This window comes from Guillardia theta (assembly GCF_000315625.1).
Source record: "Guillardia theta CCMP2712 unplaced genomic scaffold GUITHscaffold_110, whole genome shotgun sequence".
Lineage (NCBI taxonomy): Eukaryota > Cryptophyceae > Pyrenomonadales > Geminigeraceae > Guillardia > Guillardia theta.
In genome coordinates this window covers 86,801-100,251 of record NW_005434564.1, presented here as the reverse complement: position 1 = coordinate 100,251, position 13,451 = coordinate 86,801, and the positions used below count along the sequence as shown (strand labels likewise).

Here is a 13,451-nt window from a genome sequence, read left to right as displayed (position 1 = left end):
GCGGGGGTCCCGTCCGGGTGCCGAGAATATTAACCTCCCACGGCCGCCCGAGCGGCGCCGGCAGCGGCAGCCCGGGCCGCGCCCGGGCCAGGGCTCATTCAGTGACCGGGCGGGGCTGCCGCGGTACGGTCACGGGCCCGGAGGCTCACTGAGTTAGAAGGCCCCGTGGCCGGCCCGCACTGCCGTCACCGTATCATCGGATTCATCGCCGGGGGCCGCCGGGCCGGCTCAGTCGGATCGGCGTGCCCCCGGCGCCGCGGCGGGCGGGCGGGCCGCGGCGGTGCTACAAACTCGGTACCTGAGACTCCCGAGCCACTGATCCTCTGGGGGTCATGTCAATGCAGGGTGGTAAGATCTTGCTGTATATGGTGGGTACTTTCGGTATTTGCAGTAGGTAGCCTAGTAGGGGTCAGCTGAATGCCCACGGCCACCAACAGGGGTCACGGTGCGGGACCGGATCTGCACGGTAACAGTGATGTGAGGGCTAGTAGGCCCGGTGGGTATCAGGATGTGATTGAGGGGGTGGGGGTGGTAGAAAAATGGGGCGGAGAGGAAGTGCGGGCCGACAATTGCCACTCAGTATTGACTCAGAGGTGGGGTAGGGTGATGAGTACGCGGCTACGCTATGGAGAATATGGGGTACTCAGAGCTGAATTAAGGGGTACTTGCAAGTTGAATCTTTTTGAGGTGGGTGGGGTAATTGTTCAGAGGAGATACATCAAATACCGAGGGTGGGGTGATTTCATGAATCTGAAGGGGGTGGGGTGGTGGAATGTCCCTGACAAAGATTTCATCCGTTATGCATGGCGAGGGAGCAGGGAGGAGGGAGGAGGGAGGACTCCGGAGGGAAGGAGGAGGCAGAGGCGAGGAGAGGTTCGGAGAAAGCAAGAGCGGAGAGAAGGAAGGAGCACAGGAGCACAGGAGAGAGGAGCAGAGGTCACAATGAGAGAATAGAACATCTGAGAGGGGATAGAAGATGTAAGAAATCAAAGGACTGATGATGATCAGTCCTATCTTCTCAGCATGAAAGAGAGAGAGAGAGAGAGAGAGAGAGAGAGAGGAAGAGGGATGGATCTTTAAAGGTCAAAGTCTCAAGAGGAAAACAATGGAGCGAAGGAGGGGAGAGAAATGGAACAGAAGAAAGGGGGCAGAAGAAAGGTGGTCATGGAGACGTGTGGTATGTGGAAGGCAGACAGGAGAATATGGTCATTCAGGACAGAAGTGATGGGAAAGAAGGGCTACCATCACAGATGCAGTTTTAGATCGGAAGTGCATTGCTTGCAATGCAGGTAGGAAAGATGATGCTCCAAGGGTGAGGAGGCTCGTCGTGACCGTTTTCCAAGGCGAGAGTGGGGGAGGACTGAGAAGGAGAGTGTTGAGAAGTAGAGCGGTGGGGCAACGAAGAGGAGACAGAGACAGAGACAGAGACAGTGAGATTGGATCGGGGTCTCATGTTAAGGAGGATAAACATCAAAACTGAGCTGAGCTGAGCTGAGGGTCATGCACCAACACTTGACATTATAACGTGCGAGTTTGCAGGAGGAGATGAAACTGTAGCTGACCCTACTCGAGTCCCCGCGCCAGCAAAGAACCTCTCCTCCTCACCGTCATGTCCTCAACTACATGGAGCCTGATCATCGCGAGGGTCGACAGGATGGTCGACTTCGTCGAAGACCTCCCCATGGTCCCTTCAGCTCCCATCGTCGCTTCCACTCTCCGCAAGTGCCTCGCATCCCTCTCCAAGTCACCAGCCATCCCCAACAGCACGCTTGCATGCCAGTCGAGCCACGACAAGGCGGAGGTGAGTTTCCAGCTCTCTCCCATCCATGAGGAGGACGACCAGGACGTTGTCACCCCCAGGATCTTCACTGAGTTCTCCAACGCTCTCTGCCTCCCCGTGATCTCCCGGCTCGACGAGTTCATGAACAGCCCTGACTCCACAGGCAGCGAGCGGAACGCGTCAACCACTGACAGCGACGAGGCAGCCCACGAGTCTGAGGAGGCTACCAGCCAGACGTCTCCGTCTTGGTCTGATGAGCACGATGCGACCAAGGTGACCTTTAAGTTCCTCCGTCAGAGCAAGATATTCTCGCGTCTCAGCAACCTGGAGCTGCAGAACTTCATTGTCTGCTGCTCCCTCCAACGATTCTGTCGGGGCGAGAAGATCTCGTTCCCCATTGATTGGAAGAGGCCCGCCACCGCCATGGTGATCGAGGGCTACGTAGCCAACGGGCAGGGGAAGCCCAGCAAGTTCGTAGCTGGAGATGTCTTCGGGGAGAAGGCAGCAAAGGGAGTGCTAGCAGCGGAGGGCGGCAGCGACACTCTGATCTGTTTCTTTGACCCCTCCAGCCAGTCTCTTCGTCCATTTCAGAGTCAGCTGGACAGGAGCTGCACGTGGCTGAGCCCGCAGGCGGCAAGGGAGGCTTCGCCTAAGGCACAGTGGTCAGTCAAGATCGACGTGTCCACCAAGCTGGTAACTTGCTGTTGACCCCGCAAACTTGCTGAGTCGACCTACAGGATCCAGATCTGGACACATCGGAAGTCCTCGCTACTCCTCGTCGAGATTCCTCCGCTCAAGATTCTCCCCCAGCTGGTGTCGGGCTGTTGATCAGCAGCAGCGACAAGGGCCCAGCAATCGACCGCATCGTGGCAGGGAGCCCAGCATGGCATTGCAAGAAGTTGGACGTTGGAGATGTCGTTTTACGCATTGACGATGAAGAAGTGGCGAACTGTACAGTAGACACGATACACGACAAGCTTGAAGGAACCGACGGCTCTCAAGTCAGCTTGACTGTACGGAAGGCTGAAGGTCAGGAAGCAAGCATTCCCCTGCTTCGGCAGCACACGGCATCTGTTCCAATCCTCTTTTCTCGGAGAGGGGAGCGGATTGTAGTAGCACAGACACAGCAGAGGCATCTGTCCAACCAGCTTATCCCTGGCGATCAGATTCTTGCTGTTGACAGCATCCCCTTGCACGACCTCTCCTCCAGTGACATCCTGGGGCTCTTGAACGGGCCTGTGGGGTCTACAGTGATCCTGGACGTGAGGAAAGGGTCTTTAGGGTTCTCCTCCTCCAAGCGCGTCGTCTTGCGGAGGACGGAGGCAATCAACATCCGCGATCATCGGTCCTCGTCAAGGTATGTGGAACCTCTGCTCCTACCTCGCGTCTGATCCTGTGCCATCAGCCCTGGCTTTACTCCGAGGTCCATCAGCTTCAGCCCTCGCTCCCCAACCCTTGCAAGCGCTCTCAAGTCACCTAAGGCCTTGTTCGAATTCCGATGAGAGTCGCAGGGCATTGTTTTCAAGTATTCACATCATGTACAAGGTCCAACATAGACTTAGTCCTCCTCCGAATCTCCTCCCCACATCTCCTCCAGCCTCCCAGCCACCAGCTCCAAGGAATCGGACATTCTGCTTCCCCTGGAGCTCTGTATGCTACAGTCCACATCTTCTTGCGGCAACTTCAACGTCTGACCATGCTCCCTGCTCCCTTCCTTGCGATCTCGCGCTGCCTCCAGAGCCTCTACCTTTTCAGCAATCACTCCAATGGTCCTCTCCAAAGACTTGGTCCACTCGTCATCGGACGAGTCAAGCTCGTCTCCCCTCCCCTGTTCTCGTTGTTGACGGTCCAGCCTTGCAGTAATCAGCTCCTGGTGAGCCCTTAGCAGCGCAACGTTCTGTCCAGCACACCTCAAACCGTGTCACCCACACAAGGTAGACAAAAACCTGCCGCCGAAACATGCTCCTCATCTCCCGAATGGCGTCACATGCCTCCTTGACTGTGAGCGCGCGGCAAGCCGGATCCTCCTCCCTCGATCCGGCCAAGTTCACCCACGGGTCGTCGAGCAGACAGTCGACCCTCTTCAGCTGCGTGCGGAACGGTCGACGTTTGGCTGCGCTGCGCGCGAAGTCACCGAGCAAGTCTTCGCAGCTCCTCTGCCGGGGGATTCCTGAACGCAAGTTGTCAAGATCACCCACTATGGAACTTTTGAGAGCTCACCTCGTACTGTCCCCTTGCTGGCATTCAGCTCGTCTGACAGGCTTCTGATCTCTCTTGCAAGCTTACACGGCAGTGAGATGGAGAAATTTGAGTCGATAGACTGACCTCGGCTGGCAAGGTAGAACGCAGTTGTCTCGATATTTGATCGTGCTTGACATACTTTCCGTCGTCATTCCACTGTGATGAAGCAGTTCAGTCGCATCAAGAGACTTGTGCTGTAGAAACTCCTCACCTCTTCACTTTGAACTTTTCTGCGGATGAAGATCTTCGATTCATGTTCTTGATTGACCTCGTAACCCATTGCCACATCATCGTTTCTCGCTCCATGGCCATCATAGCTTGCAGGATCCCGGTTCCTTGCAGGATCAGGGATCACTGGTTGCGAGGTCTCCTACGAATCGACAAATTAGAACAACGACGGTCGAGTGACTTGCCGCTAACCTGCAAACTTTCGCTGGACACGGAGCAGCTGTGCTGGCCAAGATCGGACCTCTCGAAGATGAGGGAAGTATGGGATCTCGCGTCGTAGATCCATCCCGGTACATTCCTCGCCTCTCGCAGGTCGAAGATCTGAACACAATGTCACTGTACCCCATCTTAAAGATGAAGAGGGAGGTAAGGACGTGAGCTGGTCGGGAGGAGACGTGAGAGGAGGCGTGAGGGGAGGAGAGTCAGCAAGTTGGGGATAAAGCCAGAAGGAGAGAAAAGAGACATCTGGGGCATAGAGACAAGGTTAACGGGAAGCAAATGAATGACCACAACAGCCATGACAGGATGGTTCAGCATGGAGACAAAGAAATCAGGAAGTGAGGGAGGAAGACAATAAGGGCAAGGGGCTCAGGAGAGGGATTCAAGGGAGGGAGAATGTGTCTTGGGGGGATATTTCACGCGTATCGCCGTGGTATCGTCGAGACATCGCTGGAGTTCATTGGAAGATTGAAGGCAAGGGTTGCAGCCTCTGGCATAGATCTCCTTGAGGCTGCTCTCAAGCCCCAGCACGTTGACCAGGGCCAGGAACGTCTCCGATCCTAGGTCGTTATGGGACACGGCGATGACTCTGACGCCTCCCCCGTGGGCTGACGGTTGCGCCTCCTTCCTGAGGCTGTTCTCCCACTTCAGCAGAGTCTGCCGCTCAGCTTGAACCCTCAGGATCTCCATGAGTTTCCTCCCCGACACGTCCGTGATGCCAGTCCGGCAGAGCTGGAGCCGGGCGATCTTGGGGTGATCTTGCAGTGAGGGCAGCACGGCGAGGAGGCCTTTGTCTCCGATCTCAGAGTCATTGAAGCAGACGGTGGCCAGGCTCTTGTTGCACGACAGCCCTTGGGCCAGCTCCACCATGCTTGGCGACGGGATCTCGAGCCCTACCAGCTCGAGGACCTGCAGGTTGTGCATGGCGAGCGACTTGTTGATGGTCTTCATCAACTTCATGGCGGCGACCGGCACGATCTCCGGCTGCTCCACGGCAGTCAGAACGTTCTTCTCTCTGATCTCGCACTTCCTCCGGTAGAACAGGGTGAGCGGGCCGTTCCGCTCCACCGTAACCACGAGGCTCATCGACGTCGCCCCTCCTCGCTCCACCACGCTGCTCACTGCCTCCACAGCAGGGACAAGGTCACAAGGATGCATGAAGAGCTGCAGCCTCGACGCCTCCCTGTCCCATCCCGGGATCTTCAGCTCCTGCGGAGTCTTGTAGAATGCCGAGACCAGCTTCTTGACCTGCACGAAGTTCGCCCTGTCCGTTAGCTCTCGGGCGGCAGCTGAGCTCGAGGCTGTCGAGGGCCTGAAAACAAAGTCGATCAGAGGAGTCAGACCAAGAGAGGGCGACGAGATGAAGAAAGGATGTTGCTACGGTAGAATGCAGCTTCACCTTGGCGACGTGGTAGCCACTGGCTTCACCGTCCGCTTGCTGGAGCCCGACGGGTTCCTGTTCACCTTCTTCATGGTGTCGGCAGCACCAGCTCGAGCTAGGTAGAAGAAGAGATGTTAACATCAGAGAGGGAGGGAGGGAGAGAGCGAGCAAGGTGGGAGGGGTGAGAGGGAGAGGAGACGCGAGAAAAAGGGCATAAATGGATTGTTGGATGGAGCGGGGGCGGGAGGGAGGGAGGATGGAGGGAGGTAGTTAGGTAAATAGGTAGGTAGGGAGGAAGAGAAGGGAGCAAAGATTGCCATCTACCTGACTATGATGATGGGAGACACATGTCTGGTGCCCAGGTCAGCGCATCTCTCCTTTGCTGTCCCTCCTCGAGCCTAAGGAGAGTAAAGGAGTCACGCAGGAGCAACATCCGCTGCTAGGTTGAACTTATGATCTCTACGATATAGATGCAGCGTCTTGCTGACTTTGACAGGCATACACTAGACCGTGCGCAAGAGATCTGATCCGCAAGACTACTCTGCGATTCAAGCTCCTGTTACCTCCTCTCCACTAGTCATTCATCGATGCGGTCTTATCCTCCTGTCATGGCATCGCACTGTACTGCTTCCTCTGTCCTCAGCATATCTAGAACTTCTCCTCTGACTACCGCCATGGTTGTCCCACACCGTTTGTGCGCTTCCTTTTCCTCATGCTTCTTCCCTGCACTCCTTCTCTTCCCTCGTCCACGTCCTCGTCCTCGTCCTCGTCCTCGTCCTCGTCCTCGTCCTCGTCCTCCTCCTCCTCTCCCTCTCTCTCTCCCTCTCTCTCTCCCTCATCTTCTTCCTCTTCCTCCCTCCTGTCTCCATTCGCTGCATAGACATTGCCGCCAAAAATCCCTTCTGTAGCGGTGGGGTGGTCTGTTTCCAAGCATGCCTACTCATATGGAATGTGGGGGTACTATTGGGATAAATAGGGGGTTATCCAAGTAGATTCTTTCAGATACTGGGGGTAGGTCATCCGAACTGGTCTACCTTCATCGCGGTTTCCCTCATGGGCGGTTATGAAATCGTTACAAAAACAGAAACCGTTATGCGTCATTGCTCTGTTGGTCCGATCAGCTAAACGCGGCGAGCGGCCCGTGGGATCGAGGAGGAGGAGGAGGAGGAGGAGGAGGAGGAGGAGAAGGAGGAGGAGAAGGAGGAGGAGGAGAAGGAGGAGGAGGAGGAGGAGGAGGAGGAGGAGGAGGAGGAGGAGGAGAGAACGAGTTGGTTGTCCGAGGACGAGTAGTCTGAGCAGAAGGAAAGTAGCAGCAGGAGGAAAGAACGAGGTGGACGAGGACCGTACGAAGACGAGGACGAAGACGAGGACGAGGACGAGTAGTCCGAGCAGAAGGAAAGAAGGAGGAGGAGGAGGTGGAGGAGCGAACGAGGAGGACGAGGACGATGACGAGGACGATGACGAGTCGTCAGAGCAGAAGGAAAGCAGCAGCAGGAGGAAAGAACGAGTTGGTTGTCCGAGGACGAGGACCAGGACGAGACTCGGAACGAGTAGTCTGAGCAGAAGGAAATAAGGAGGAGGAGGAGCCTGACTCTGTGAGGGCAGGACTCCCGCCGTTGAAGCCGGAGGGCGATTCGGGCTGGGCCGCATACGGTCACCGACCGGCGGAGACCGTCGTACGGTCCTGAGAGGAGAGAAAAGCTTGGAAGATCTTGTCTCGGAAACGTGCGTGAGGATGATTGGACCATTCTAAAAGGAGAGAGGCTCCTTGCAAGTGCAGACAGTGACAGCGTGACCGTGAGTGCTACTGGCGACCGCTGAGCTGCAGCAGTGAGCTACGAGTTGCGATGTGATGCTGAAGGCTGGTTGGCGCGATCAGAGGTCAATGGAGCTCCGGAATCATTCGATCTAGTCGTGGGTTGTACTCGGATCACCCAGTCACCCAGCCCGGCCACCGTGACACTCTGCCATTACTAAGTCACAAGTTCAAGTTCCAAGCACTACGAGGCCATTCAAGTTGTACTAAGGCTTCTCAAACAGGAACTCGCCTCAGCATTCACGGTTGCCCGTTGGCTGGACTGATAGGGAGGCAGTGGGTGATCGTTGGTGTGCGGGAGGTAGAGAAGCAGGGAGAAGAGAAGTCGACTTCTCTCCTGGTCAACGTCCTGGTCCTAGGAGAAGTTGCTCAGTCACACCCATTCCTCCTGCTCCTTCCGTGGTCTGACTGGGGGGCAAGGTCTTGACGCCCAGGAGGATCCGAGGCAAGAGGAAGGGACGAACGAGTTTAGTCCCAAGTTACCTCAAGGGAACCGAGAGGAGGTCAAGATGGAAGGCACAAGGAGAGGCAATGGTGCGATGGGTGGTTTGGAGAATTTTGCTGCCCTGTCATTGAAGGCGGGTGGAGCAGAGGAGGAGGCCGGCTCGATGGCAGTCACAGCAGCTCAGGAGCTGGGGGTCGGCGGGGTCGGGATCGTTCTACAACGGGACGACGAGCACAAGGTGCTCGGGTGGCACGTGCGGCAGATCGAGGTCGGCTCCTCCGCCTATGTGCAGGGAGACGTCCAGCTCTTTGACGTGCTCATGGCGGTGGAAGGGAGCCTGGTGGAGCAGATGGAGGAGGAGGAGATCGTCGGGAGGATCCTCGGGCCCGTCGGCTCGACCGTCACCCTCACGTTCGGGCGGGTGATACACAAGGAGCGACCCGAGCTGAGCAAGGTCGTCAGGGTGACGCTGGTGCGGGGGAGGCCGAGGATGCAGCTTGCGTCTGAGATCGTCCGAGCTGATGGCCTGCTAAGGTCGATGGAACGTCAGCGCCGGGCCCTGGGAAAGGACGCGAAGGTGGCGGCGCGATCGCTGCGGGAAGCGTCGGATCGAGTGACGTCGCTCAAGGATGAGCGGGAGAGTCTGAGGTTGACGCTGGAGGATGTGCAGGCCAGGATGAGGAGCATGGAGACGAGGCTGATCAAGAACGTGGCGGGCAAGGCGGAGCAAGAGGGCCTGCAGCGACTGACGTGCCAGGAGCTGCACGAGAGGATCGCGATGGTGCAGGAGAGGACGCTGAAGGCCAGGGAGAAGATGATGGAGAACGAGAAGATGAAGTGGAGGATAGAGAGCGAGGAGGGCGAGGTGTATGCCCGCATTGAGCAGCACCGGCGTTCGGCCCTTCATATGAAGGAGGTTCTCAGCTACTCCTCACCCAGCACCTCGACGAGCAAGGGCCCTGACTTGTCCAGCTCTTCCTACAGCAAGCTGGTCAGCGCGTACGAAGACAACATAGAAGAGTTGTCCAGGTGCGTGCTAGACAAGATTCAGACCCGTCAGGTCACAACCGAAAGCATGTCAAGGGGCTTGCAGGACCTTGAGGTGTTGGAGGAGGCGATAGCAGACTCCAGGAGGTATCAGCAAGGGCTCCTGGCCAGGAGGGAGAAGTTGGAGGAGGAGAGGGAGAGGAGGAAGAAGACGCTGCAGGATCTGGAGATGAAGAACTCCTCCCTCCTCTACGCCCTCAGTATCGCCAAGTCCCAGGGAGAGTACGAGCGGCAGCTGCTCGCTGACGCAGAGAGCGGGCAGGCGAAGAGCGTGAGGATGTGGAGCTCTGGCTTGCAGTCCGTCCAGGACCTCCGGGTAAAGTCCCGCGAGTCAGCCAACGAGAGGATCGCAGAGATCGGGAGCAAGATGGGAGCCATGGCGGCCGAGGCGGCGGCAGCGCACAAGGCGCTGGATGCGCGGGAGGAGGAGGTGAAGGAGGAGGAGATGCGGCTGATGGTGGCGAAGAACAAGATGCACATCGATCGTGCAAGGTTGCAACAGGAGGTGAAGGACGCGAGGAGGGAGGTGGAGGATCTGAGCAGAGCGCTGGAGAAGCCGACCAAGACACTGGAGGGAGAGATTGAGGCCATCAAGAACTTGTACGAGGCCAACACCCGCTGCAAGTCGGAGATCGCAGCGTCAAAGCGCCGGTTTGACATCCGTTGCATGCACCTCACGCGACTCTACGCGGCGCAGGTTCTGCGCACGAGGATGGAGGAGGCCATGGGCGGGGAGCAAGGGCACGTGCTGAGAGGGGTGATAGGCAAGATTGACGAGCTCAAGAGCATGAGGAGCCGCCTCGAGAACAAGCTCGCCGCCATCCTCAACCGCATCGCTCGCCTCTCCTCCGCCATCGATCGGTTTCACAACCAGACCCACGACCGCCATGGCCTCGCGCGCGTCTACCTCAAGGAGCGCGAGAGGCTTCTCATAAAAGCCAACGGCCTCTTTGCGGGCGCTCACAACCCAGCTGGGGAGAGCAACCGTTACTTCTCCCGCCGGCCTGTTACCAGGCTCCTCCAGGGCCCTGTCCTCGATCTTCTCAAGTACTGCGACCGCGACCGTGCCATGCGTTCAGAGCTGGAGGAGCCTTGAGGGATACCGGGCTACCTCCTGATACCTCGAGGAGGAGGGAAGAGGAGGAAGCAGAGTTGGTTCTTCACACCTTCTACTTGTTAAAGTACATCCTCATAATTGATAAACCAAAAACGGAAAGGGACATCCCGTCGTCACGAGCACCTGCTTTCCAACTTACAACCTACTCTTTGCTTCACCAGTTCTGCTGGTAGCCTCCGTAGAGAACAGGCTGGGCGGACGGAGCCTGTGTATTCAGAGTGAGGGAGCGAGTAACAGGTCGAGGAGGGAACTGACGTGATACTGAGGGACGACGCCATGCGCCCTTGGTTGCTGGTGCTGCACGTAGTACTGAAAGCACAGTCAGGCCCAGGTGACAAAACTGTGATAGCCGTTACCTGCTGCTGCTGCTGCTGGGGGTTCTGTCGAGCCTGAAGGGCATCTGAGTTAGAGGGCCATCAACAACAACCTGATCCCACTGACCTGATTCTGCTGAGAGAAATGATTGTTTGGCACCTTGGGGACAGGAATGTCTTGCGGGACCTAAGGCAAGGAGCACATCTTAGTAAAGCAGATGGGGTATGCGAGGACGGTGTACCGATTTCAGCAGGTCACGAAGAGTAGTCTTGAGTTCGTTGAAGCTCGGCCTCTTCTGAGGGACCTGTAGCACCGTTAGCGACAATCGACTAGCTGCTGAGCTTCATACAGGGTGCCAACATTGCTCGATCACCGCAACAAACTCCCGCGGCGTCTCAGGAGGGATGGGAGGGCGCTCGTTGCGAACAGCAACAGTGTGAATCATCTGGTGGTAGTTCTTGTCCGACCATGGCAGCTTCCCCGTGTACATCTCCCATAGCATAACAGCGAACCCGTAGAGGTCGACTTTCTCCGAGATCGGCTCGTCACGGAGCATCTCGGGAGCCTATGACTTGTGTCAGACGTTCACAGTTCCAGCCTGAGGGATCCACCTGGTACGCCGGCGTTCCTGCTGTGTTGCTAACAGTCTCAACGAAAGCCGCGTTCTTCAAACGGGCCAACCCAAAGTCGCAGAGCTTGACCTTTCGGTAACAGTGAGGACCCAACACGTGGAGGAGATTGCATGGCAGACCTCTCCTTTGTCGTTAACAAGGAGGCAATTCTGTGGTTTGAGATCACGATGTACAATGTGTCGCTCGTGCAAATAGGCCATTGCATCACAGATGCCCACCGCAATCTGCAGAACCTACGGACGGCGTCATGCACCAGACAGAAACAACGGAAACAGACCTGCCAGTAGGTCAACCGTTGGTTCTTCTTGTGTAGGTAGTCAAACAAGTTGCCATGGCCATTAACAATTTCCTGAAACAGACGAACACCGCCGGTTACGACAAAGCAAAGAAACAAGTCTGTTTTTCACCTGGACGAGGTAAAATGAACCGTTTTCAACACAGACACCAAGTAGTTTGACAATGCCTGTTTCACCATCAGACATCGCTTCCAATGCAGAGACTTTTGTTACCATGATGCTTCAGCGACCGCATCATCTCGCCTTCACGAACGAACTCTGCCATCTGTTCCTTACTGATTCTGCCTTTCATCTTCTTGACTGCACAGGGCATACGCCATTCCGCCCTACCGAACAAGGTCAAGAAACAAACGAATAAACATCGAAGTCACCTGTAAACATCAGCGAAGCTTCCGCTTCCCAACAGGGTTCCAAGCGTGAGCTCTTGAAACCGGATCCGCCCGGCTTCAATGTTGTCCATGGCCGACTTCTCCTTCTCTACCTCATCTCGATCAGAGCCTGAGTCCGTGACTTGTCTGACCGTGGACGATGCCGAGGCACCGTTAGCCATCGCATTCTGTAGGTTTGCTTCGCGCTCCTTGAGTTCCTTGTCCATGTTGCGGATCTGATCTCGTTGCCTCATGAGTTCCTGCTGCATTCTTTCAAGCTTTGCTTCTCTAGCTTGAAGTTCGGTCTCTTTGCGCTTCAGTGCGGAGGCTCTCTTTTCAAGCAACTCTTGCTCATTCTGCAGCTTAGTACGATCTTTCTGCAGAGTGGCTTCTAACTCTTTCAGCCCCTGTTGATGTTGAGCAATTTGTTGTTGCTTAGAAGCCATAGCCTTGTAAAACATGTCAGAGACAGTTATGGCATACACAGTTTCTAGTATTACCTTGTCCCTTTCAGACAATTGCTGTGCCTGGAGGTTTAGCTGCTCTTCCCTGGCATTGGCCTGCATTTGCTGTCGCCTGATCTTGTCTTCTTGATCCTGAGTCCTCTTCTCAAACGCGGGATCATTGACCGGCTGCTGTTGCTGTCTCATCGGAGTACTCGGAACGCTGTTTCCAACTTGCATATTCGCCTGGTTTCCCATTCCTCGTGACGCCATCGCAACCTGACGGCTGGTCTCCAAATCAAGAATACGATGACCGACAGTCTCGCCCTCATCAAGAGTGATCGACGCTGGTCGAATCTCAATCAAGCTGGCAGCACTCCAGTCAGCGAAACAGGATACCACATCGCAGCACGAGATACATCACCTGCCATCGACCATCTCGAGCTGCTGACCGTTAGACATCTCGACTACTTGGCCATCGACCATCTCCACAACACTTCCATTAGGCATCTCAACGACCCGGCCATTGGGATTGGACAGTCTAAAAAGTTTTCCATCCGGCAATTCTACGATTAATCCTTGGTCATTTTGGTTGTCATTGTATCCTACATCTCTGTTCACTAAATTTCCCTGCCTATTGAGCAATTCTTGCGAGGCGTTGTTCTCTTCATCAAGGTGGGCAAGGGCCCATTCGATCGCTTGAGGAACACCAGCCAGGTTAGTGGCAAGGCAGGCCCTCCTAGCATGGGCTGGGCTAAATCCAACCTACCAAGAGTGAGAGAGTCAAATGCATACAGCATATTTACCTCCGCGAGAGCATGCGTTAAGAATTCAAGACTCTTCTCTTTGTTGCTTTGCATTCCACCCTCCAAATGTGCACCACCCTCGCGAGCTTCTCCTGCAATCCTTGCACCCAAACGGTGATGATCGTTTCTTCTCTTTGCTATTCCTTGTTCGCTAGAATCTCCAGATGGTTTGTAATGTTTTCGCACCCAATCAAGTGCCTGATCAGTCCCAGCCTGTTGCCCATGTCATCACCCTGCCTGAAGGAGCCAAGAGCCCTTACGTTGTTAGTGGCCTGAACAGCTCGAATAGCAGCCTCTTTGTTTACGCCCCGCCTAAC

General features: G+C 55.9%; 4 protein-coding genes across 4 annotated transcripts; 2 read left to right on the top strand and 2 right to left on the bottom strand.

The window, feature by feature from the left end:
* Window positions 1-1,609: 1,609 nt before the first annotated feature.
* On the top strand, window positions 1,610-3,010 carry GUITHDRAFT_145780 (hypothetical protein; the record flags this gene model as incomplete). Its single annotated transcript, XM_005823339.1, has 3 exons — window positions 1,610-2,473; window positions 2,518-2,809; window positions 2,991-3,010. The coding sequence occupies 3 exons, from the start codon at window positions 1,610-1,612 to the stop codon at window positions 3,008-3,010; spliced, it is 1,176 nt and encodes a 391-aa protein (XP_005823396.1).
* A 328-nt stretch (window positions 3,011-3,338) lies between these two features.
* On the bottom strand, window positions 3,339-5,941 carry GUITHDRAFT_117416 (hypothetical protein; the record flags this gene model as incomplete). Its single annotated transcript, XM_005823338.1, has 9 exons — window positions 3,339-3,677; window positions 3,832-3,950; window positions 4,001-4,053; window positions 4,106-4,177; window positions 4,233-4,251; window positions 4,298-4,391; window positions 4,442-4,570; window positions 4,889-5,780; window positions 5,868-5,941. The coding sequence occupies 9 exons, from the start codon at window positions 5,939-5,941 to the stop codon at window positions 3,339-3,341; spliced, it is 1,791 nt and encodes a 596-aa protein (XP_005823395.1).
* A 2,233-nt stretch (window positions 5,942-8,174) lies between these two features.
* GUITHDRAFT_145778 (hypothetical protein) lies at window positions 8,175-10,253 on the top strand (the record flags this gene model as incomplete). Its single annotated transcript, XM_005823337.1, has 1 exon — window positions 8,175-10,253. The coding sequence occupies one exon, from the start codon at window positions 8,175-8,177 to the stop codon at window positions 10,251-10,253; it is 2,079 nt and encodes a 692-aa protein (XP_005823394.1).
* Window positions 10,254-10,311: 58 nt separating this feature from the next.
* Window positions 10,312-11,827, bottom strand: GUITHDRAFT_89990 (hypothetical protein). Its single transcript, XM_005823336.1, has 11 exons — window positions 11,731-11,827; window positions 11,629-11,684; window positions 11,499-11,570; window positions 11,341-11,454; window positions 11,201-11,290; window positions 10,939-11,154; window positions 10,831-10,893; window positions 10,716-10,775; window positions 10,631-10,663; window positions 10,530-10,583; window positions 10,312-10,479 (listed from the first exon to the last, which is right to left on the bottom strand). The coding sequence occupies exons 1-11, from the start codon at window positions 11,807-11,809 to the stop codon at window positions 10,429-10,431; spliced, it is 888 nt and encodes a 295-aa protein (XP_005823393.1). The 5' UTR covers window positions 11,810-11,827; the 3' UTR covers window positions 10,312-10,428.
* Between the last annotated feature and the right edge of the window lie 1,624 nt (window positions 11,828-13,451).

Bases quoted from the DNA above. Each gene is read 5' to 3' on its own strand.
- GUITHDRAFT_89990 (XM_005823336.1), bottom strand. From the start codon at position 11,809: ATGAAAGGCAGAATCAGTAAGGAACAGATGGCAGAGTTCGTTCGTGAA. The intron at 11,571-11,628 runs GTGAAAAACAGA...CGTCTGTTTCAG, and splicing joins GTTCATTTTACCTCGTCCAG to GAAATTGTTAATGGCCATGG. The intron at 10,776-10,830 runs GTACACCGTCCT...TCCTTGCCTTAG, and splicing joins TTCGTGACCTGCTGAAATCG to GTCCCGCAAGACATTCCTGT.